General features: G+C 52.2%; 1 protein-coding gene across 1 annotated transcript in view; it reads right to left on the reverse strand.

Annotated features, from left to right (window-relative positions):
• Positions 1-22,819, reverse strand: part of Ccdc40 (coiled-coil domain containing 40) — a 63,184-nt gene that overhangs the window by 2,669 nt on the left and 37,696 nt on the right. Inside the window, exons 11-19 of the mRNA XM_045159564.1 lie at positions 18,617-18,860; positions 18,357-18,539; positions 12,440-12,685; positions 10,676-10,889; positions 8,679-8,848; positions 8,499-8,590; positions 7,385-7,505; positions 2,798-2,986; positions 506-664 (exon numbers count right to left, since the gene is read on the reverse strand). Coding sequence (XP_045015499.1) covers positions 506-664; positions 2,798-2,986; positions 7,385-7,505; positions 8,499-8,590; positions 8,679-8,848; positions 10,676-10,889; positions 12,440-12,685; positions 18,357-18,539; positions 18,617-18,860 — 1,618 coding nt within the window. The remainder of the gene's footprint in view (positions 1-505; positions 665-2,797; positions 2,987-7,384; positions 7,506-8,498; positions 8,591-8,678; positions 8,849-10,675; positions 10,890-12,439; positions 12,686-18,356; positions 18,540-18,616; positions 18,861-22,819) is intronic.

Below are 22,819 nucleotides of genomic sequence, written 5' to 3' on the forward strand. Positions count from 1 at the left end.
TTGCCTGCAAAGCCAAACGACCAAGGTTCAATTCCCCAGGACCCACGTAAGCCAGATGCACAAGGTGGCGCGTGCATATGCAGTGCAGTGGCTGGAGGCTCTGGTGCTCTCTCTCCCCCTCTTGCGCTCTCAAATAAATAAATAAATAAATAAATAAATAAATAAATATTTTTAAAAAAAGAGTTAAAAATAGCATTTGAAAAGAAAACTTGCTTCCCATTAGCTGCCTTTCGCCTGGTGCTTTGTCCCAGCAATGAGGAGGTAACTGCAACATTGAGTGAACAAATCACAAGGGATTAAAAAAAAAAATAGTGTGCTTCTGGCAAGATAGCATGAGCCTGGACTTAACTGGAGGCCTTCGCTTGGGGACACTGGCTTCTCTTGAGTCACCCCTCTGCCGAGGTGCCTCAGCCCCAGTGTCCTCCTGGGATGGACGTCTACCTCCCCTCCAGTGTCCCGGGATGGACATCTACCTCCACCCTAGTGTCCCGGGATGGGAGTCTACCTTCTGCTTCAGGGTCATGAGCTGGCTGAGGCTGGCTTCCACAGCATCCGTTTCAGCCTGTGTCGCCAACAGCATCTGCTGCTCTGCCTGCAGGGAGCTGCTCAGCTCCTTTTGAGTTCCTTCCAGTTCTGAGATGGCACTGGTGCACTCGTCAGTGGCCTAGGAGAGAAACAGGACCTGCTGGGCCCCTGCAGCATGTGGTGGACAGAGCCATCAGGCTAAGGATCTGCCAGGTGCTTCTCTGGTGGATTCCCAAAGAGGAATCCAGAAGCCACTGCCCTGCAGGAATTTCAGCTGGGAGGTGTGTGTGTGGGTGTTCTCGCTGACTTGATTGGATTGAGAATTACCATAGAGACAAATCTTAGAGGTCTGTGAAGGAGTTTCTAATTAGGCTAATTGAAGTGGAAAGACCCACGCTAAATGTGGGTGCATCACTCCATGGGCTGGGGGTTCAAGGACTGCGTACAAAGGAGAAAGTGAGCTGGGGCTGTAGCTCAGTTGATAGGGAGCTTGCTCTGCACTCACAGAACCCCGTTTCCACCTCTCAAAGGGCATCAATGGAGCATGGTGGCCCACGCCTATAACCCCAGCACTGGGAAGGTACAGGCAGGATGATTAGAAGTTCAAGGTCATCCTTGGCTATATGAGGAGTTTGAGGCCAGCTGGCATACACGGGATGTGTGATGCCCTGTCTTAAACAAAGACAAGACAGTGAGCTGAGCCCCAGCAGGCACCCCTGCTTCCTGACTGGGTGTCACGTGACCAGCGACCTGAAACTGAACTGAAGTAAACCCCTTCCTTAAGTTTCTCTTGTCAGATCCGTACACTGAGGCACCAAGAGGCAAGACAACATGTCCCCGGGAGCAGTGGGGCTATGTCCATGTGCCCAGGTGTCCCCAGTGCCACCTCACTGTGCACAGCCATGACTGTGTCGCACTTAACCCTTTGACTGCCCCGTTGGTGCTTACTGCTGTTCCCTAGCAAGCTTGGAAGAGAGTCCACACGTGCCCAAGGCCACAAAGCTGGTCAGTCAGGCAACCTATTGTGGCACAAACTAGGAAGTCTGACCCTAGAGCCCAGCCTGGTCACCAGGGGAGTGGGCACTGGGCAGCACTGGCCTGTGCCCTCCCATGGCAGGGCACATATCACATGCTCAGAGGGCTGTGTCCAGGTGTGTAGGGACACAGGCTCTCATGGGTACCTGCCATATTCCCATCAACTTGCCCCCAAACTCCTTGAGTCCTTGACAAGCGGGCTTATACCCTTCCTGGCTACCCCAGGCTCCCTAGAGGCCCTTTCTGTTGAGCAGAGAACAGCTGACCTCGTCTGCCTCAGCCCTGGGAAGCCCCCTAGGTGTGGATGTTCTGCTGGACCCAAGACAAGTCCTGGAATAGCTCTGGGCCCGTCTACACTCAGCAGGGTCAGCAAGGGACACACAAGCCCTTCACAGATGGTGGCTACGGTCCAGGAGATGCAGCAGTCTTTGCTGATGGCATGAGAGAAGGTGGCTTGTCTAGTTCCAGAGTTCGCCAATCTTTACCTCCCACCCCATGGTGGTTTGAATGGATGTCCCCCAATTGATTCAGGAGTTTATTAAAGCTTGTAACTTAGATTTGCAGCCTCCTGGCTGGAGCAGCTGTCACTGTGGGCAGATCCTCGGACCCAGCCTCAGGTGTGCAGTGGGTTTGGAGTTCCAGTGTAGAGATACACAGAGTGCCTGGGGTGCCGGGGGCTCCTGGGGTGTGCTGGCTTACTTTTGTGGGGTGGCTTTCCTCTCAGCTTGGGCCTGCGAAAGGGGACCAACTTCCTTTGCCATCATGGAAGTTCCCTCGGATCTGTAAGCTTCATGTAAACACCCTTCCTCCCACACACCGTGCCTGGCTTGGAGGTTCATCCCAGCGACGCGAGGCTGTCTGCTGCACCTGCCTTTCACAAGTAGGACAAAGCAATGCCTGCTGCAGCCCACAGGGGCAGAGCAGACTCAACGATGGGCCCCGGCGGCCAGCGGGGCTGGGGAGTAGGCTCCGGGGCCGAGATCCAATGCTGGCTGACTCCACGCTCCTCGCGGCTTCTCTCTGTGCTCCAGCATCCTGGTCCCTCAGGTGATGGGACGAGGTGGGAACAGGTTTCTCAGGTCAGCCGGAGAGGGAGGGGACACACACTGACCACACGTGGTAAAGAGAGGCGGAGCCCAGAATATAACCGATGCAGTGTCCCACCTTCAGCAACAATCACGGAGCCTAGACGGAGCAGCCTTCCGGAATTCTCCTGGGGTCACGGAGGTAGACATACCTTGTGCACCTCCCTGATTCTCCGCCGCAGCTCTATCTGCTTGTAGTGGAAGTCCGTCCGGGTGAGAGCCTTCTTGTCAATCTTGCTCTGCGCCTGTGCCTGGGTCACGATGGTCTCCCTGCGCGCCACCACAAGTTCCATGTCCCGGATCATCTTCTCCTGCTTCTGCAGCAGCTGCCCGTGCTTGACCTGGAGTACAGAACAGGGCTGCTGGGCAGGGCTGGGACAAGAGCCAGGGAAGTGGCAGAAATGCGGAGAGGGTTACCGGGAGCCGGGGTTGGCGCACATCTGTGGGAATGACTGGAACATTCTTATGAAGAACATAGGAAAGTAAGGAGGCCAGAGGCAGGAGGAAGACCGGGACGTGAGTGAGCTGCTGGGTGCATGTTGAGATAACCAGTGGAACATGGCTAGAGATGGGGGTTCTTGTTATTTTCAAAATAGTTTCATGAGAGAGAAAAGTATATGGGTGCTTCAGGGCCTCTTGCCGCTGCAAACTCACTCCAGGTGCATGACCATTTTGGCTTTACATGGGTGCTGGGGAACCAAACCCTGGCTAGAAGGCTTTGCAAGCGTCTTTAAACATAGTGCCATCCCCTCAGCCCAAGATGGGGGTTTGGTTAGTGGTGTTGTGTCGAGATTGACTGACTTCTGGATTTGGATGACACTGAGGTCGGGAGGCTGCATGGAGGGTCTGCAGACAGTGTCCAGGACTGGGGTGTGATCAACCTCAGGGGTGCCCGGAACTGCCTGGAGTCACAAGAGTTCTCAAAGTCTTGAGATGCTTTCAACACAGACATTTTGTTGTATGTAAGCTTTGTGTTGATGCAGGTGATTAATAAGATTAAAAAAAAAAACAGGCAAGAAGTAAAGATAGGGCTGGAGAGATGGCTTAGCGGTTAAGCGCTTGCCTGTGAAGCCTAAGGACCCCGGTTCGAGGCTCGGTTCCCCAGGTCCCACGTTAGCCAGATGCACAGGGGGGCGCATGCGTCTGGAGTTCGTTTGCAGAGGCTGGAAGCCCTGGCGCGTCCATTCTCTCTCTCTCCCTCTATCTGTCTTTCTCTCTATGTCTGTCGCTCTCAAATAAATAAATAATTTAAAAAAAAAAGAAGTAAAGATTGATGATGGGCTGATGCCTCTCAGAACTGCGGGGGTGGTAGGTACACAGCACTGTCGAGTGACCGGCCTAAAGACTGCCCAGGTAGCTGGGCGTGTCTGTGAGGAAGCTTCCAGGGATCAACATTTGAACCAGCGGACTGAGTATAAAAGACCTAACCTCCACAGTGGAGGCCACAGCATCCAGCTGGTTGAGGGTCCGAAAGCTGTAGGAGGATGGCTGTGAGCGCAAGGTTAGCCTGGGCGACAGTGAGACCCTGCCTCAAAAAACCACAAGAAAAGAAAAGCAGAGAAACCATATATTTGCTGTGACAAGCCAACTCCCTACTCGGGGACAGAAAGCAAGCCAAGGGCCTCCTTCTAATCCTGTCCCCAGCATGCCCGTGTGTCCTTACTGCTGTGTCGGGGCCTCAGTCTCTCACATCTCACACACAGCTTAAGTGTGCACACAGCAGTACCACTTGCAGCCGCCCAGATCTTAGCCCTAGCCTTGTGTAAGGACAGCTCACTTCACAGCTACATCATGGTTTATCAACTATCCCCAACCCCACAGGACAACAAAATCATTGACACTGACAGCCTTGTGAGGTAGGGTCCCACTCTAGCCCAGGCTGACCTGGAATTCACTATGTAGTCTCAGGCTGGCCTCGAACTCACAGTGATCCTCCTACCTTGGCCTTCTGAGTGCTGGGATTAAAGGTGTGCATCACCACACCGAGTTGGGCTGTTATTTATTTATTTATGAATCAGGGGGGGGGGGGAGACAGAAAATGGGCACGCCAGGGCCTCTAGCCACTGCACACAAACTCCAGATGCATGCGCCACCTTGAGCATCTGGTTAGGGCTGCTTTTCACTTGATATGGATACGGCAGTGGTTTGTGTGATCAAGGCCAGGGGCGTGACCCCCTTCCTGCCGCCTTGTGGTTTGCTGCCATCCTACACATGCTGCGGCCCAGTGGTCCCCACTAAACTGTGCCTTGTGTGACCCTGGATCTAGAGGTCACTCTCCTCCTTCCCCAAGTCCTGCATGAGAAGCCAGTTCTCCTGGACTGGATCCAGGGTTTTTTTTGGAGGGAGGAGTGGGGGGGACAGTGAGAGCCCCCAGAGAGCAGGATCGATGGGACATATGCACCATCGTGCTTACAGGAGACATTGTCAGTGATGGGCAGCGTAAAAAGTGGAGCCATAGGCTATTTCCAGTCGGATCCACTCGCTCTGTGACATTCATACAACGACCAAATCGCCTAACGATGCATTTCTCAGGGTGTGTCCCTGTCAGAGTGACTCATGACTGTATGCAGGGGCGAGGTGGGATTTACTCTGAATTGGCTCATGGGCTCTGAGAGGCTGAGAAGTCCTACACTGCTGTATGTAAGCTAGAGACCCAGGAAGGCCAGTACTGTAAGGCAGCCAGGTCCAAGACCAAGAAGGGGTGGGTGGCATAACTGCAACCCAATGAGTGTGCTCCAAAAAAAGCACCCCATAACCCCCCAAAGCTTACCAATGTCACATGCTTTTTATTTATCAACTGACGCTAGGCACCAAAATCTTGTATCTGCTAGACAAGTGTTGTACCACTGAGCTACTCTCCAGCCCACCACCTACATTTGATCTGAAGAGCAACTCAATAGCCAGAGGAATGTGAATTTACATTGTCATTGTAAAAGTGATGCTTGCCTGCAAAGCTCAAGGACCCAGGTTTGATTCCCTGGTATCCACCTAAGGCCTGTTGCACAAGGTGGCACACTGTCTGGAGTTTGCAGTGGCTGGAGGCCCTGGCACACCCATTCTCTTGCTCTCTACCTTTCTCTCAAATAAATAAATAGAATATTAAGAAACAGAGTGATGCCACTTTGATTCGCTGGTGGCCATGTGGCTTAGTTACAGTGGTGCCTCATGATGCGTGCAGGCCGGCATGGCTTTCTCTCTCATCTCTTGTATCGTGTGACACTCTTTTTGTCCCACAGTGGGATTCATCTCACTAGCAGGCTGAGAAGTTTTTGGGTCACACTCAGCATTTTAAAAGATCAGGCAGGGGCTACAGAGATGGCTTAGCAGTTAAGGCACTTGTCTGCAAAGCCAAAGGACTCAGGTTTGATTCCCCTGGACCCATATAAGCCAGATGCACAAGGTGGCAAATGCATCCGGAGTTTGCAGTGGCTGGATGCCCTGGAGTGCCCGTTCTTTCTCTTCATCTCTCTGCCTCTTTCTGTCTCTTAAATAAATAAATAAAAATATTTTTTTTTAAAGAAAAGATAAGGTGGGGCTGGAGAGATGCCTTAGTAGCTAAGGCACTTGCCTGCAAAGCCTAGGGACCCAGTTTTATTTTTATTTATTTTTTTTTAAATTTAATTTATTAGTTTTCATTTCAGTGAATACAGGCAGTTTGGTACCATTATTTAGGCTCATCTGTGATCTACCCCCTCCCATTAGACCCTCCTTGTTAATGAAAATGGGTCGTGCATTGTGGAGTTAGCCCCCAGTTATTAGTATGATAAATGTCTCTGCAAATCATGACCCAACATGTAACTCTGACATTCTTTCCGCCCCCTCTTCCGCAAGATTTTCCTGAGCCATGTTGGGTTCATTTTTGGTCTGCTTCAGTGCTGAGGTGTTGGGGGCCGGGACCCAGTTTTAGTCCCTCAGTACCTATGTAAGCCATATGCACAAAGTGGTACATGTGTCTGGAGTTCATTTGCAGTGTCTGGATGCCCTGGTGTATGGCTCATTATCTCTCTATTTGTCTTTCTCTCTTAAATAAACAAATATATATATTTTTTAAAAATCAGACTAGAGAGATAGCTTAGTGGTTAAGGTGCTTACCTGTGAAGCCTAAGGACCCATGTTGACTCTCTAGATCCCACATAAACCAGACGCACAAGGTAAGACAAGTGCAAGTTTGCACATGCCCACTAGATGGCGCATGTGTCTGGAGTTCCATTGCAATGGTTGGAGGCCCTGGCAGGCCAATTTCCTCTATTTTTCTCTCTCTCATTAAAAAAAAAAAAAAAAAAAAAAAAATCAGGGTGGCCAGGTATGGTGACACATGGCTTTAATCCCAGCACTCAGGAGGCAGAGGTAGAAAGATCACTGTGAGCTCGAGATTACACCAAGACTACATAGTAAAAGGTCAGATCCTGCTTCGAAAAACAAAGCAAAACAAAGATCAGGGTGCCTAGGTTGCTTGAGAGTAAGGATAAAATAGCATTTCACAAAGCAATGTGTGTATAATTGTGTGTGATCTAGGCTGTTCTGTGATTACTTCTGTGTGGTGAGGACAAAAGTCAGGCAGACCCTGGTGTGACTAGGTCAGTCAAGGGACAGTGTGTGCAGACACGTTTGTTAGACTGTGGGTCACTAGAATGTGGCAGCTGTGGGGCCTCCCTAGGGATCTCACCCATTGTCATTGGCAGGGTGGCCCAAGAGGTTCCTGCAGGGGCTGACCAAGTGGGGTTCTCCACTGGACTCACCTTCATCCTTTGAATCTCAGACTTCATGGCTCGGATCTCTGTCTGCCCAGTCTCCGAGTCCACAGCGGCACGCATCTCTCTTGCCAGTTGGATTTTTTTCTCCCAGAGCATGATCTGGTGCCTGCAGGGAAGTGGGTGGGGGGCGGCAGGATCAGAGCTAGAGAAGCCAGGCTTCTCCCAGAGCCTCATGGCGTTTGAGTTGGGGGAGACTGAGGGACTCATGAAACCAAAAATCTTTACTCAGGCTCCTTACAGAAAAGGCTTGTCAGCCCTTGAAGTAGACCTGGCGACACAGAGGAGAGGGAAGAGACCAGGAGCATCCTTGGGGGAGAAAGAGGAGGAAGAGGAGAGCAAATAATTAAAAGAGGGAAAAACTGAGAGATAGGAACCCAACATGAATATATAACTTTAAGAGCTGGGAAAGTAAATAAAATTGGTAAAAGTTGGCTTAAGAAGAAGTAAAAAGCCTGTATGGTCAAAAACTATTAAAATCTCATTATGGACATATGCCCAGCGGCAACATCGCTGCATAGATTCTGTCAAATCTGAGGACTGTGCCACTCTGACATACTTCATTCCCTATGGAGCGCATCCTGTCAACCATGGGGCATTCTAGGACACCTATTCAAAAACTGTTCACCTTGGAGCGGTAGATGCATGTAACAATGTAAAACTGCTTCAAAGGGAATAGCTTTGCGAGAAACGAACTGAGAAAGACATTCATCTGTGGTTTTCCAGTTAAGGTGAAGAGTTGAGGGTGAGGTGAGGGAATGAGTCAGTGGTAGAACGGTACCCTTGCTAAGGCAAGACTCCCATGTTCCATCCACAGCACAAAGAAAGAAAACAGGAAGAGAGCAGGGGTTCCCTTTCTTCCTTTGACTTGGTCACAGTGTGTACTGCTTAGCACTGGAGGGGGTGTGACCTTCGTGGTCACTGGTCTGCCTGGTGACTGTCAGTCACCCAGGTGGAGGGCCATGCCCTACACAGCGGTCTCCCATGGCTCTCTTGAGTCTGGGAGGATGCGCTCTGAGCCACTCCCCGGCGGGGTCGACGTGTGGCGGCTGTCGCCACCGGTGCCACCGGGCAGGGCAGCCCGCAGGGGCCTGGGACTCACTCGGCCTCCACCAGGCTGTTCAGCAGGGCGGCCTTCTCCTCGCGGAGCTGGCTCAGCTTGTCCTGCATCTGCATGGCCTCTCTCTCCGCGGCCTGTGGGGCGAAGGGGTCGCTGTGGGACGCGCCCCGCGCCTGGACCCCTCCCCAGCAACTAAGGGGTGGAGAGAGGCGAGTCCTGGACCTTCAGTGCGCGCGCAAACTCCGCCTCGGCCACCAGGTTGTCCTGCTGCAGCTCCTCAGAGCCACAGCGCTTCTTGCTCATCAGCACGTTCAGCTTCTTCAGGTCGTTGTCCAGGTCCTTCATGTGGCACGTGATCTCCTTTTGCTCCTGCTTCTCCTGCTCGATCTTACCTGCGGGAGGGAGGGAGGGAGGGTGGTGGAGGTCGAGGCGAGGGGCCCAGGCTCACCGGGCTGCCATTCCTTTATCCCAGCACTGGGGAGGCTGAGGTAGGAGGACAGCTGTGTGTTCGAGGCCAACCTGGGGCTATGTGGGGAGCACCCGGTCAGCCTGGGCTAGGGTGACACCATCCCTACCCTGGAAAAGAAAAAAAGGAACCTCAGGTTGAGTGGAAAACTGATGGGGGTGGGGGGTGATGCTCCTCCTGAGGTGGGGACATTGGTGCTCAGGTGCCCTGGGAAAGGCCTTAGGGCAGGGGCGGAAGGCACCAGATGTTCTTGACCAGATTACATGATTCCTCTGTGCTGTCCAGTCCCTGCTCTGCCATTTTTTCCTGGCCGTGCTGAAACAGTCCCCAGCACCGGGAGCGGAAGCCAACCCTCTCCTCCCGCCAGCTGCGGCAGCTCAGGTGTTTGGTCCCAGCAATGAGAAGGGACTGGCACCAGCACCCAGGTCCACTGTGCCAAGTCCTCTGCCTTTCTCACGAGCCCTGGCGCCAGGTCTCTGGCTGCTCCTCTGTCTGCCTCGTTCCACGTGCCAGCCTCGCATCCCAGCCTCGCCAGCCTTCCCACGCCACCGTTCAGCTGCAGGCGCAAGGCTCCACGCCCAGGGACGGCTTTGGGCAGCGAAGGCAGAGCAGCCACGCGACGGGACCTCGGGGAGTGGCCATGGAGACTGGCCCCAGACCACAGCACCCATTGTGGGGGTGGAGGTGAGGCTCCGCACTGGGCTGACCGCTCTCTGGGTGTCTTTAATCAGCGCCACGTGGAACCCAGATGTCTCAGGCCGGGGGTGAGTGGGCGATGCCCAGGATAGTCAGACTCCCCAGCACTACGGCAGGCTCTTGGATTGTAGATGCAGCTTTCTCCACCCAGAGGGAGACACTGTGAAGTCAACTCACACGAGCCCAGGGGCAGCTCAGGGGGACCTGCTGCTCTGCGCACCTCAAGCATTTTTACCTGAGCTCTGAGGTCTGGGGATTCAGACATACACGGACAGTTTCTTAAACTCCAGGCATGGTTCATGTTTACAAACCAGATGACACAGGCACAATATGGGCTTGCGTGTGTGCGTGCGTGTGCGTGTGCGTGCGTGTGTGTGTGTGTGTGTGTGTGGTGCGCATGCCCTGTATGCATGGGCAGTGGCCCGAGTGGTATCCTTATTTGTCACTTTTCCACTTTGTTTCCTTAAGACAGATTCTCTCACTCAACCTGACTGACCAGTGAGCCCCAGTGTCTCCACCCCCACTCAGAACTGGGGTTACAGGCATGCATGGCCCAAGCCTGTTTTATTTTTGTAATTATTATTTTTTTTTTTTTGAGAGAGAATGGGCACACACACTAGGGCCTCCAGCCACTGTGAACGAACTCTAGACACATGCCCCCTGTGCACATGTGTAACATTGTGTGCTTGAATCACTGTGTGTCTGGCTATGTAGGACCTGGAGATTCGAACATGAATTCTTAGGCTTTGCAGGCAAGCATCTTATCCGCTAAGCCCCTGGAGAATGTTTTTTTTTTTTTTTTTTTGTTTGGTTTGGTTTGGTTTTTCAAGGTAGAGTTTCATTCTAGTTCAGGCTGGCCTGGAATTCACTCTGTAATCTCAGGGTGGCCTCAAACTCATGGTGATCCTCCTACCTTTGCCTCCCGAGTGCTGGGATTCAAGGCGTGCGCCACCATGCCTGGCTCCAAGCTTGGTCCCAGGGCGCAGGCCCCTCCCCAGGAAGCCAGCCGCCCCTGGGAGTGGTGTGGGTGTGGTCAAGGGTGGCGGACAGGGCTTACTCTCCAAGCGCAGCTTCTTCTGCTCCATGATATGAACCTCCTTCTTGAGCAGGTTCAGGGACGCCAGGTGATCCTCACGCTGCTGTGTGGCCTGCACCAGATCCTGCTGCAGGCGGAGCCAGGTCACCTGAGCCTGGGCCAGGTTGCTGTTGTGCTGTTCTGTCAGCTTCGTCAGCCTTTTGATCTCTAGCTCCAGGGGCCCGACTTCCTCCCCCTGAAGAGATAATTGGTGTAAGTGCAGAAGGGACCTAGGTGTTCTGTTCCCAGGCTTTCCTTCAGGGTGGGCTGCAGAGCATTGGGGGCTCAAAGTATTCACTCTGAGGGGCTCAGCTAGCTTTCAGGAGTACCAGGGCCCCCTCCTCTATCAACTGGTCCTGAAGGCCTAGGGCTAGGCCACTGAGGAGTCCTCATGGCGCAGCTTCTGTCTCCCCAAAGGAACTCTGGACACTGTCCTTTGACAGCAGCCTGTTGAGGCTCACGACCTCTGTTTCCTGAGAACTCAACTGGGTTTGCAGCTTTCAGAGCCCCAGAGGGGCTTTCTAGCATAGGGTCTACCTGAGAGCTCGTCCCTGTGCCCATCTACTTGAGGACTTTACTCCCATGATGGTCCTTGGGTTACAAACAGCTGGGTGAAGTGTAGACCACTGAGTCCTCAAAGCTCGCTGCAGCATTTTGTCTACAGCAATGGTGCGTGGATCATGTCCAGACGCCACCTATCTGTATGGCCCATGGATCATTAAAAATTAAAAGAGGCCAGGCACGGTGTCTCACGCCTTTAGTCCCAGCACTCGGGAGGCAGAGGTAGGAGGATCGCCATGAGCTTGAGGCCACCCTGAGAATACATATTGAATGCCAGGTCAGCATGGGCCAGAGTGAGACCCCGCCTTGATAAACCGAAACAACAACAAACAAAACTCCAAGCAGGGCTGGGGAGATGACTCGGTGGGTAAAAGTTCTTGCCTCAAAAACATGAGGACCTTGGGCCGGAGAGATGGCTTAGTGGTTAAGCACTTGCCTGTGAAGCCTAAGGACCCCGGTTCGAGGCTCGGTTCCCCAGGTCCCACGTTAGCCAGATGCACAAGGGGGCGCACGCGTCTGGAGTTCGTTTGCAGAGGCTGGAAGCCCTGGTGCGCCCATTCTCTCTCTCTCCCTCTATCTGTCTTTCTCTCTGTGTCTGTCGCTCTCAAATAAATAAGTAAATAATTAAAAAAAAAAAACATGAGGACCTGAGTTCAGAACCCAGAACCCACATAAATGCTGGGTGTGGTGGTGTGTGCCTGTGACTCCAGCACTGGGGAGGCAGAGACGTTAGGTGGAGAGCGATTGAAGAAGACACCTGACATTGACCTCTGGCCTCCATGCAATGCACATGCACCTGCACATGTATGCATGCTCACACACATATGAGTATACATGCACACACGCCACATACACATACAGAAAAAGATCAAAATAAGACCACTTCATGCCAGGTGAAACCAGTAAGGAATTCCTGGTGGCCGGCCACAAGCAGTGTCTTGGTGGAAACAGCCTATCCTTTGGTTGTCATGTTGGCGCCTTGGCCTGTGTGGCCTAAGCCCTTTCCTTTCTGGGGTCTTCCCAACCTGGAGCACCCCCACACGCTGACAGGCACATCACTGTGCAACAAGCATAGGGAGTGAGGGGCGCCTGCTTCCTGTGAACCCAGTTCTGTGTCCTTCAGAGGTCAGCTCCCTGCCCCGCCCCCGCCCTGTGCTCCCAGCCCCAGGCAGCGGGGCGCCTCACCCCCAGCTCGGACACCATCTTCTCCAGCTGCTTCTTGAAGAAGTTCATGAGACACTGCTTGCGCTCGATGAGGATGGTGCGCCGCGCGATCTCGCTCTCGCTGTTGCTGATGAGCTCGTTGGCCCTCTTCACCTCCTTGTCCAGCTCGGCCAGTGTCTTCTGGTGCACTTCTTGCCTGCACACGGTGTTGGTGATGTCCAGCGTGGCCTGTGAGATGTCGCCGTCGAGTTTGGAGAGGTGCGTCACCTGAGGGAGTGGGAGGGAGTGGGAGGGAGTGGCTATGAGTGTTTAGTGCCTTCCCTGCCCCAGAACGTGGGCTCCGGCGCCTGGAGGAACCCCACAGGCACAGTCTGGGGAGAAGGCTGGCAGCTTCTGCATTTGGAGCGCCAGCAAGGCCTGCTCGCCAGGCTCCCGAGAGAGACTGCTTACAACTGAAGGAGAAGCCGGGTGAAGTGGCACACACTTACATCCCAACACTTGGGAGGCCTAGGTACAAGGGGCATGAGATCAAGGCCAGCCTAACACAGAGTGGGTTTGAGGCCATCATAGGCTACAACACAGCACGATAGCCTGTCTGAAAGAAAGAAAAGGAAGACAGGCAGGCGGGCAGGCAGGCAGGAACAAAGGAAGGGAGGAAGGAAAAAGGAAGGGGGAAAGAAGAAAGCTGTCAGTGCTGGATTTTCTTCATTCACAAGCAGTAGCACACATCGCGAGGAGTGTTTACATCCAGGTGAGTGTGGGGGAAGTGAACGGTCCCAAGGCAAGTTACTGGAACCTCCCTGAATCATATCTTTTCTTCTAGAGTTTTTTGTTTTTTAAACAAAAAACAAAAAACACATTTTATTTATTTATTTGAGAGAGAGACAGAAAGAGGCAGAGAGAGAGGAAGAAAAATAGAGCCAATGGGTGCTTCAGGGCATCCATTCACTGTAAACAAACTCAAGATGCATGTGCCCCCTTGTGCATCTGGCTTACGTGGGTCCTGAGGAATTGAACTGGGGTCCTTTGGCTTTGCAGGCAAATGCTTTAACTGCTAAGCCATCTCACCAGCCCTCATACTTTATTTTTTAAACCCTAAACTCCCATATATTTATTTACTTTTATTTATGTGAGAGAGAATGGGCATGCCAGGGTCTCTTGCCACTGCAAACAAACTCCAAACACATGTTCCACTTTGTGCAACTGGCTTTACATGGGTACTGGGGAATTGAACCTGGGCTGGCAGGCTTTGCAAGCAAGTGCCTTTAACCAGTGAGCCATCTCTCCAGCCCTTATTTGCTTTTTCATCTGATAGATCCTGTCTCATTCATATGTGATTTCTTTTTTAAAAAATTTTAAACTTTATTATTTATTTATTTATTTGAGAAAGAGAAAGAGGCAGAGAGAGGGAGAGAGAGAATGGGCATGCCAAGGCCTCCAGCCACTGCAGATGAACTCCAGACATGTGTTCCCCTGGTGCATCTGGCTTATGTGCATCCTGGGGAATCGAACCTGAGATCTTTGGCTTTGCAGGCAAACACCTTAACCGCTAAGCCATTCCCCCATATGTGACTTCCTATGTAATTTGTGCAGCACTCTGCTGGGCTTGGCTTCCTGGCCCCTTGTTGTCTGCAGACCGCACACTTTGGTGTCAGTAGCACAGCAGCCAGAGCACATGGCTCCTGCCCCACCCTGGCCCATTCGCACTTCTGTGGAGGGCAGCCAGGCCTGCCCCAGGGCCTCAAGTTCATTGCATGACCCTTGCCCAACTTCCTTCCCTTTGCACCCTGATTCTGAACAGAATCACCACTTCCCATCTTCTGCTCTTCTCCCCAGATGGACCCCTGTCCTTCCTGGCCTACCACCAGAGTTTAGGGCTTCGAGACTCCAGTGTCCCTCCCTTTTCAGGGGCTCATTGTCATGTACTGGAAAACCCACGGCCATCTAAGACTCTTTACCTCCCTCTGCTGGAACGAGGTGGTAGTACATGCTCAATCTTAAACTGCCCAGGAAGGAGCTGGGTGGGGGCCTGTGGGGATCCATCTTACATGGGCAGCAACAGAGTCAGGCAGGCGACTTCATGCTCCTGTTCTCCTCAGCAACCCCAAAGTACTGTAGACCACCTGTTCTTGCTGCTTGGTGGTCTTGACTCCTGCCTCACTCCGAGGAAAAGGACTTATATAAACCCTGCCAGGCCAGCCAGGATGTCTCAAAGAAACCTAGCTGGGCCCATGGTTAGCGGGTTCCAGCCCTGCATCCCCTGCTTCTTTGGAACAGTCAGGCCGGCACTGAACTGCTGTTTTGCCAGGGTGTCGGGGGTGGGGTGGAATCAAGGTTGCTGGCCAGATAGACAGCAGCCTGTTATTCTGTCCTTCCAGGAGGTCAAGGGAGCCACCAGCAAGGCCTTTTCCTGACCAGTAACCATGACAACAGTAGTGGTGGCTTCCATGGGAGCACGCACTGCCTGGCCCTCTCCAGCACTCTGCTCACATTTCACAGCTGGACAGGTGGCACCTGTAAGGTGTTAGGTAACAGGACAGCGGAGCCTCCAGGCCTGGGGCTGAGCCCCAGTATGGAAGGCAGAAGTCCAGCACCTTAAGGGAGCAGGGCTCAGGTGTTACCCTCCCAGGAACCTTTAATCTAAGGCTGGGACATCCTCTACCTCCCCTCATCTCCCAACCTCCAGAGAGCCTGGGAGCCAAAAGCTCAAGGAGGAGCAGCCATGCCTGCGTGCTCCAGGCCAGAATGCAGGCCAGACGGGACCGCCTCTCCTAAGACTGCCTCGGTATGGCTCCGTCGGTAAAGCACTCGCCAGCTCAAACTGTAATCCCTGAATTCGATTCCCAGACACCATGTAAAAATCCAGAGACCACAGTGGGCTTCTGTAATCCCAGCATCCTGATACTGACTTCAAGATGAGAGGCAGAGACAGAAGAATTGTCCGGAGGCCCCGAGAGTGAAATGAAGAATTAACAGCGGAGCAAGCGTCCCTGCATCAGAGGTGGAGGCAAGGCGAGGACGGGCCTGAAAGTTGTCCTCTGACCGCCACACGCGGCTCACGGCGCGTGTGCCTGCACTCCCATGTGTGCGCACACTCACGTGCACTTCATGGCATGTGTGTGACCCATACATGCACACATGCACTTCATGGCGTGTGTGCACACACACTTCATGGCACATGTGTGCCTGTACTTCCACATGCATACACTCACACACAGTTCATGTCACATGTACGCCTGCACTCACACACGCACACACTCACATGCACTTCACGTCACGTATGTGCCTGCATTCGCACACGTGCACACACACAAAGGCTACACTAGAGGGCACGTGTCCTTAGCTTGGACAGGCTGCAGTGCCCCGGGATGGGTTTTGTTCGAGTCCAGAGGGTCTCACCGTGGGAAGGCGCAAAGAAGGAAAGCTTTAAACCCTCGTCCAAGGGCACAAAGAGCTGTGCGCAGCTGCGGCTCCGACTGACCCAGCACTGGAGGACCCCCCTCACCCCCGTGCCGTGGAAGCGGGCCCGGGGCGGCCAGCCTTGGCGAAGTGAAGTTCTCGGGCAGCCTGGCGACCCTCTGAAGTGCTCACGCTCCCTCCCACCTGGGATCCGGGCTCCGCAGTTTGTCCTCAGAAGTGACTCCAAACACTCTCAGCTGGGCTTGGGGTGGAGCTGCTCATAATCTTGAACACCTAGAAGCAGCCTGAGGATCTGCCGAGAGGCAGCGCTCACGGTGGATGTCCCCCGGAAGTGCAGGTTAGGCTGACAGCCACAGCGCGCAGAGAGGCGCTGCATGTCGTGATGAAGGAACACAAACAGCAGGAGAGCTGCGCGCTGCCACGCCCCTCGCGTGTGAACTTTCCTCGCAGTGGCACAGCTCAGTTCAATAAAACTAATAAAAATGGACCTAAAACCAGATGTATAACAAGAGTGCAATGCTGTGTGGGTGTTTGCAGGAGTTTGTGTGAATGCTGGAATGAGGACGTGTGTGTGTGTGTGTGTGTGTGTGTGTGTGTGTGTGTGTGTGAGAGAGAGAGAGAGAGAGAGAGAGAGAGAGAGAGAGGGAGAGAGAGAGAGTTTGTGCATGTGTGTGTCTGGAGCAACGTGCAGGAGAAGATGCAGAGTAACCGTGACTGTGTCGTGCTGGATGGAGGGACCAGTGAGGCCAGAGCTGTGGAGCTGTCTCATTTGCTTCTTTCTTGTCTTTTGTCCGTCTCAGTCTGCTTGGTTTTTGTGCTAGGGAATGGAATCCCAGGGCCTCAGATATGCTGGGTGTGATGGCTAATTTCTGGTTGTCAATTAGACAGGGTTTAGAATGATCATGGAAACCAACCAATTTCTTGGCATGTATGAGAGGGATTTTCTAGATCAGGACCCACCATGGGCTGGGATCCAAGACACACTGAGAAGGAGAGAGCGAGCTGAGCAGGCAGCGTCACACTGCTCTGCTGCCCTGCCCACGAGCATGGCTTCCTTCTCCTGCCGTTGTTTCCCAGCTACGCTGCACTTCCCCTGGAAACTAAGTGGGAAATAAGCCCTTTTATTCCCTAACAAGAAGGCTGGAGGGGTGGCTTAGTGGTTAAGGCATTTGTCTGCAAAGCCAAAGGACCCTGGTTCGATTCTCCAGGACCCAGGTAAGCCAGATGCACAAGGAGGCATGTGTGTCTGGAGTTCGTTTGCAGTGGCTGGAGGCCCTGGTGTGCTCATTCTCTCTTTCTTTCTTTCTCTCTCTCTCTGCCTCTTGTTCTCTCAAATAAATAAATAAATAAATAAAATATAGAGAAAAGAAAGTAGCTGATACACTAGGTAAACCCTCCAGCTATTCTACAATAAGAAAGTATTGGGCTGGAGAAATGGCTTAGCGGTTAAGGTGCTTGCCTGTAAAGCCAAAGGATCCCAGTTTGACTCTCCAGATCCCACGTAAGCCAGATGCACAACGGGGCACATGCATCTGGAGTTCATTTGCAGTGGCTGGTGTGCCATTCTCTCTCTCTCCCTCTCCCATCGTTCTCTCTCTCAAATAAATAAATAAAATATATTTTTAAAAAAGTGTTATTTGGGCCTGCTGGCCCAGGCCTGTCATCCCACCTACTTGGAGGCTAAGGCAGGAGGCCAGCGTGGCTATGGAGTGAATTCAGGGCCGATCTGGGCAACTGAGTGAGTTCCTGGCTCAAAACTAAAAGTGGGGGGCACTGGGGAAATGGCTTAGTGGTTAAGGCACTTGCCTGTGAAACCTAAGGACCCAGGTTTGATTCCCCAGGACCTGTATAAGCCAGATGCACAAGGTGGTGCATGCGTCTGGAGTTTGTCTGCAGTGACTGGAGGCCCTGGTGCACCCACTCACTCACTCTCTCTGCCTCTCTCTCTCTCAAAAAAAAAAAAAAAAAATTTAAAAAATTAAAAAAAAAAACCCTAAAAGTAGGGCTGGAGATGTATCTAAGTTGTGTAGTGCTTGCCTAGAGCCAATTCCTTGTACCACAAACATAAATAAATAAAATTAATTTAAAAAAATTTTGTATTGCTTCATCAACTCAAAAAAAAAAAAAAAAGCAAAATGCAAAAAGCAGTTAAGATGCTTTTGCCTGTGAAGCTAACGACCTGTGTTTGACTCCTCAGATCCTACGTAAGCCAGATGCACAAGGTGAGGCAAGCGCAAGGTCGCACATGTACACAAGGTGGTGCATGCATTTGGAGTTTGATTACAGTGGCTGGAGGCCCTGGCATGCCATTTCTCTCCCTCTCTTTCTCTCATTCTCTCTCATAAAAAAAAAAAAAAAAAAAAAAAAAAAAAAAAAAAAGGCCACTGTTGGGTTTGCTTCAAAAAGAAAAAAAATGCAAAATGGGCCTTTGCTCACGGGGGCTGCTGCTCCCCACACCACGCCACGCCGGGCCACTTGCCCCACACAGCCCTTTTGGGTGGGGAGGGCAGCTGCCTACCAGGTTGGTCTTCTCCTTCTGCAGCTTATGCAGGAGCTGCTGGAAGTACTTGGTCATCTTGTTGGAGGTCACGTGCTCCTGCAGCTTGTCTATGACCTCGTTGTCCATCTTGTGCCGCAGCTCCAGCTCATAGCGGGTGGCCTGGCGCACGGCCTGCAGCTCGCTCATGACCACCAACTGCTCCTGCGGAGGAAGGACGCACCAGCTAACGCAGAGGCCAGGGGGGCACGTGCGGCAGGCGCGGCGGTGACCGGGCGCACCTGCTGGCCCTTGCTCAGCATTTCCTCGGTCTCCTGCAGGGTGAGCCGGTAGGTGTTGAACTCGCTCTGCAGAGCCTCCTGCTTGCTCACGCACTGGGCTGTCAGCTTCTGCATTAGCATGGCTTCTGTTTCCACGTGGTTCAGGAGTCTGGCCAGCTTCTCGTTCTTGTCTTCCTCCTTCATGATGGACTTCTTGTAACCGTCGAGCTCGCTGTCTATGGCCTTGGACTGGTGCTCACACTCACTGCAGAGACCGAGACGAAAAAGCCAGTCACGGGCAAGGCACGGGCAGACAGCTGTTCTGCGCCTGGAAGAATCTAGCTCAATGCGTTCTACACGCGAAGACAAATTTGGAAGCTAGATTTTCAACAGGCCCCACCTCTTTCTCTCTCTGTCCTATCACCTATCTATCTACCTACCTACCTACCTACCTACCTACCATCTTTCTATTTATTTGGTGGGTGTATGGCTGCATGCATGCCCCTCCATGCAGAGGTCAGAGGACAACCTCAAGCTGTCTGCTCTCCTTCCACCTTATTTGAGGCAGGGTCTCAGTCTCTGTGAATGCCCAGGGCTCAGCCTGTGAGCTCCAGAGCTTTCCTGACCTCACCTCCCACAATCAAGAGTGCCTGTGGCACTTTGTATTTGGCTTTATTAGGGTGCTGGGGCTCAAATTTCCATTGACAAGCTTGCAGAGAAAGTGTGTTTAACCCCTGAGCTGTCTCCCCAGCCTCAAGATCCATGCCCTAACTTCTGTTTTCTTGTCTTTTTTCTTTTTTTTTTTAATTTGAGAGAGAGAGAAACAGGGAGGGAGGGAGGGAGCCAGAGAGAGAGAGAGAGAATGGGCACACCAGTGCTTTCAGCAACTGCAAACGAACTCCAGACGTATGCGCCACCTTGTGCCTCTGGCTTATGTGGGTCCTGGAGAATCGAACCTGGGTCCTTTGGCTTTGCAGGCAAGCGCCTCAACTGCTAAGCCAGCTCTCCAGCCCCTGACTTCTGTTTTCTAATAGGACCATGGATGGAACCTCTGAGGAAAAGAAGGAACATTACACAAGGGCTTTGTGCCTAGGGTGGGGCTTCACCTGCCCACCTTCCTTGATTGGGACAATGGTCCTAGGAAGGAATGTTACCCTAATCTCAAAGATGTGAACTGAAGGTCACAGTCCTCAACTCACAGTATGACTGTACACCTCAGGTGTGGCCCACTTTACACGCTCTTCCTCCTCTTCAGCATACTGCTGTGGAAGTGCTCGTAGCTAACCTTAGGTTGTGAATACAGACACCAAGCCTCGTCTGGCAGTCCAAGCCCATCATCCCAGCTACTCAGGTGGCTGAGGTCAGAGGATCATAAGTTCAAGGTCAGCTTGGGTTACAGAGTTTAAGTCCAGCCTGAACAACTTAGTGAGATCCTGTCTCAACAACAACAACAAATCAAAAGCAGTGGGCATGGTGACGACCTACAATCCAAGACCAAAGGAGCAGAGGCAGGGGGATTGCTGCAAGTTAAAGGTCAGCAAGCTCTGCAATGTGAGATTCTGTCTTGAAAAAAAAAAAAAAGCCAAAAAGGAAACAGACGGTTGGGGTATGGCTCAGTGGTGAAGCATTGGCCTCATGGGCAAGAGGAGCTGGGTTCCGTCTCCAGCACCAGCCAGCAAACATGGATCCTGGACCATGGAAGTCAAAGTTTTTGTGTTTTATCCTAAGAAGTTCTCCTGTAGCAAAACATTCCCTCCATCCCTCCACCGTCAGTATCTTATCCTTCCCCCATGCCTCCACACAATGGAAATACCGTATGCCTAAGTGTAAGGACTGAAACCAGGAAAGGCAAGGAGAGAATCTTTATGATCCTGATTCAGGCAAAAATGTCTTCTAGAAGACATAAAAAGCGTGAGCTAGGGCTGGAGAGATAGCTTAGCAGTTAAGACATTTGCTTGAGAAGCCTAAGGACCCGTGTTCTGCTCTCCACGTAAGCCAGACACAAGGTGGCGCAAGTGTGCTAGGTCGCACGTGTGCGCTAGGCGGTGAACGCGCTTGGAGTTTGCACGTGTGCACTAGGCGGTGAACATGCTTGGAGTTCACATGTGTGCACTAGGCGGTGAACACGCTTGGAGTTCGATTATAGCAGCTGGAGGCCCTGGCACGCCAATTCTCTCTCTCTCTCTTTCTCTTTCTCACACACTGTGGCTCCCACTCTCGTTCTCTCACATTGGGAAAAAAAAAGGCCAGTCTGTTGGGCTTGCTTAAAAAAATAGCTAAAAAAAAAAAAAGCGTGAATCAGCAAAGAAAGACAAGTGCTAAGTTTGATGTCATAAAAACTTAAAATTTCTAGTTTTCAAAACACACTGTTGGGCTGGAGAGATGGCTTAACACTTAAGGCGCTTGCCTGTGATGCCTAAGGATCCAGGTTGGATTCCCCAGTACCCATGTAAGCCAGATGCACATGGTGGCGCATGGGTCTGGAGTTCGTTTGCAGTGGTTGGAGACCCTGGTGCACCCATTCTCTCTACCTGCCTCTTCCTCTCTCTTCCTCCCCACATCTCAAATAAATAAATAAATACATAAAACATTTTGTTAAAAAAAAAGATACTATTAAAGGGCCTGGGAAGTTGGCTCAGTGGTTAAAGGCACTTGCTTGCAAAGAGTCCTGGCCTGCGTTCAATTCCTCAGCACCTGTGTAAAGGCAGATGTGAAGTGGCACATGCTTCTGTGATCCCAATGAGCCATGGCAAGCAGGAAGTGGGGCAGGAGAATCCCGAAATGCACGTGGGAAGCAGCCCTGTAGAGAGGCACACACGCCATTTGTGGGTGCTCCCTGGGAGAAACACTTGCCCACAGGAGAAGTGCACTGAGTAGCCAGTAGCTTTATCTACCTTCTCCCCAAAGTGGAAGTGACCAACATGTCCATCAGTTGGTGGACAAATGCTTGGTCATATCCTTATGATGGACCATGGCTCAGCAATATGAGGACCTAGCGGCTCATCTTGCCGCACAGCTCATCTCAAAAGCTATGCTGTGTGATCCCACCCACAGGACACTGGAGGGACAGTAAGATCATGGGCACAGGAGGCAGACCGGGGTTGCCTGGCCACAGGGGAGTTCGTCTGCAGTGGCTGGAGGCCCTGGTGCACCCACTCTCTCTATCTGCCTCTTCCTCCCCACGTTGCAAATAAATAAATACATACATAATTTTTTTTTTAAAAGACACTGTTAAAGGGCCTGGGAAGTTGGCTCAGTGGTTAAAGGCACTTGCTTGCAGAGACTCCTGGTCTGTGTTCAATTCCTCAGCACCTATGTCCTGATGTGGCCGTGAAGGAAACATGGGTGTCTTGAGAAAGCCATAACTTGCTGAGCTGTGTTCTGAGAAAGGACGAATTCTGTATGTCACTTTTTTGTGTCCACACACAAAGTGTGTGCTGTGGGGTGTGCATGTGTGGGCACAGGTGCATGCATGCTGCACACTCCTACAGGGGTGAGGAGAGCATAGACGTCCTTCCGTTGCTCGTCTATGTGTTTCCTTGAGACAGAGTCACTCACTGAAGCCAGAGCTGCCATGTTTTGGTCAGGCTGGCTGGCCAGCAAGTCCCAGTCATTCTCTGCTTCCCACAGAACTGGGGTCACGGGTGTCCATGGCCATGCCTAGCTGTCTAGGTAGCTGCTGGGGAATGGACCTCGGGGTCAGGCCCTCACGCCGGTGCAGCAAGGCGCCTTCCTGCTGAGCCGTGTCTACCGCCCACGTCACAGTTTTGAACAGAAACGGTCCTCTCAACTTGAGCAAGTGACTCATTTTTATGTCTGGGAAGGGGCAGCCTTGTAAGGTTCCAAAGTTGCCACAGAAAGATGCCCCATTCTAAAAGAAACCACTACGAGCTGTGCGGCAGGGCTCTCGGCAGCCAGGAGCCGTGTGGGCTGAGCCGCAGCCAGTGCTCCAAGAGGGCAGCCGGGCTTCCGCGTGGAAGGTGGAGAATGGGGTTGCCCAGCCCTTCTCTGCTTTTCCTGTGCCTTCAGTGTGATCACTTGTTTTGTTTTTTTTTCTTTTCTCTTTTTCATTCTTTTTGGCAGGGCTGGAGGTGGAACCTGGGGTCTGCATGCCGAACTAGCGTTTGACCCCTGAGCCACATCCCCAGCCTTACTCATTTTTTAAAAAAATTTTTTGTTGTTCATTTTTATTTACTTGAGAGTGACAGAGAGAGAAAGAGGCAG

The sequence above is a fragment of the Jaculus jaculus genome, chromosome 9, assembly GCF_020740685.1.
Source record: "Jaculus jaculus isolate mJacJac1 chromosome 9, mJacJac1.mat.Y.cur, whole genome shotgun sequence".
Taxonomy (NCBI): domain Eukaryota; kingdom Metazoa; phylum Chordata; class Mammalia; order Rodentia; family Dipodidae; genus Jaculus; species Jaculus jaculus.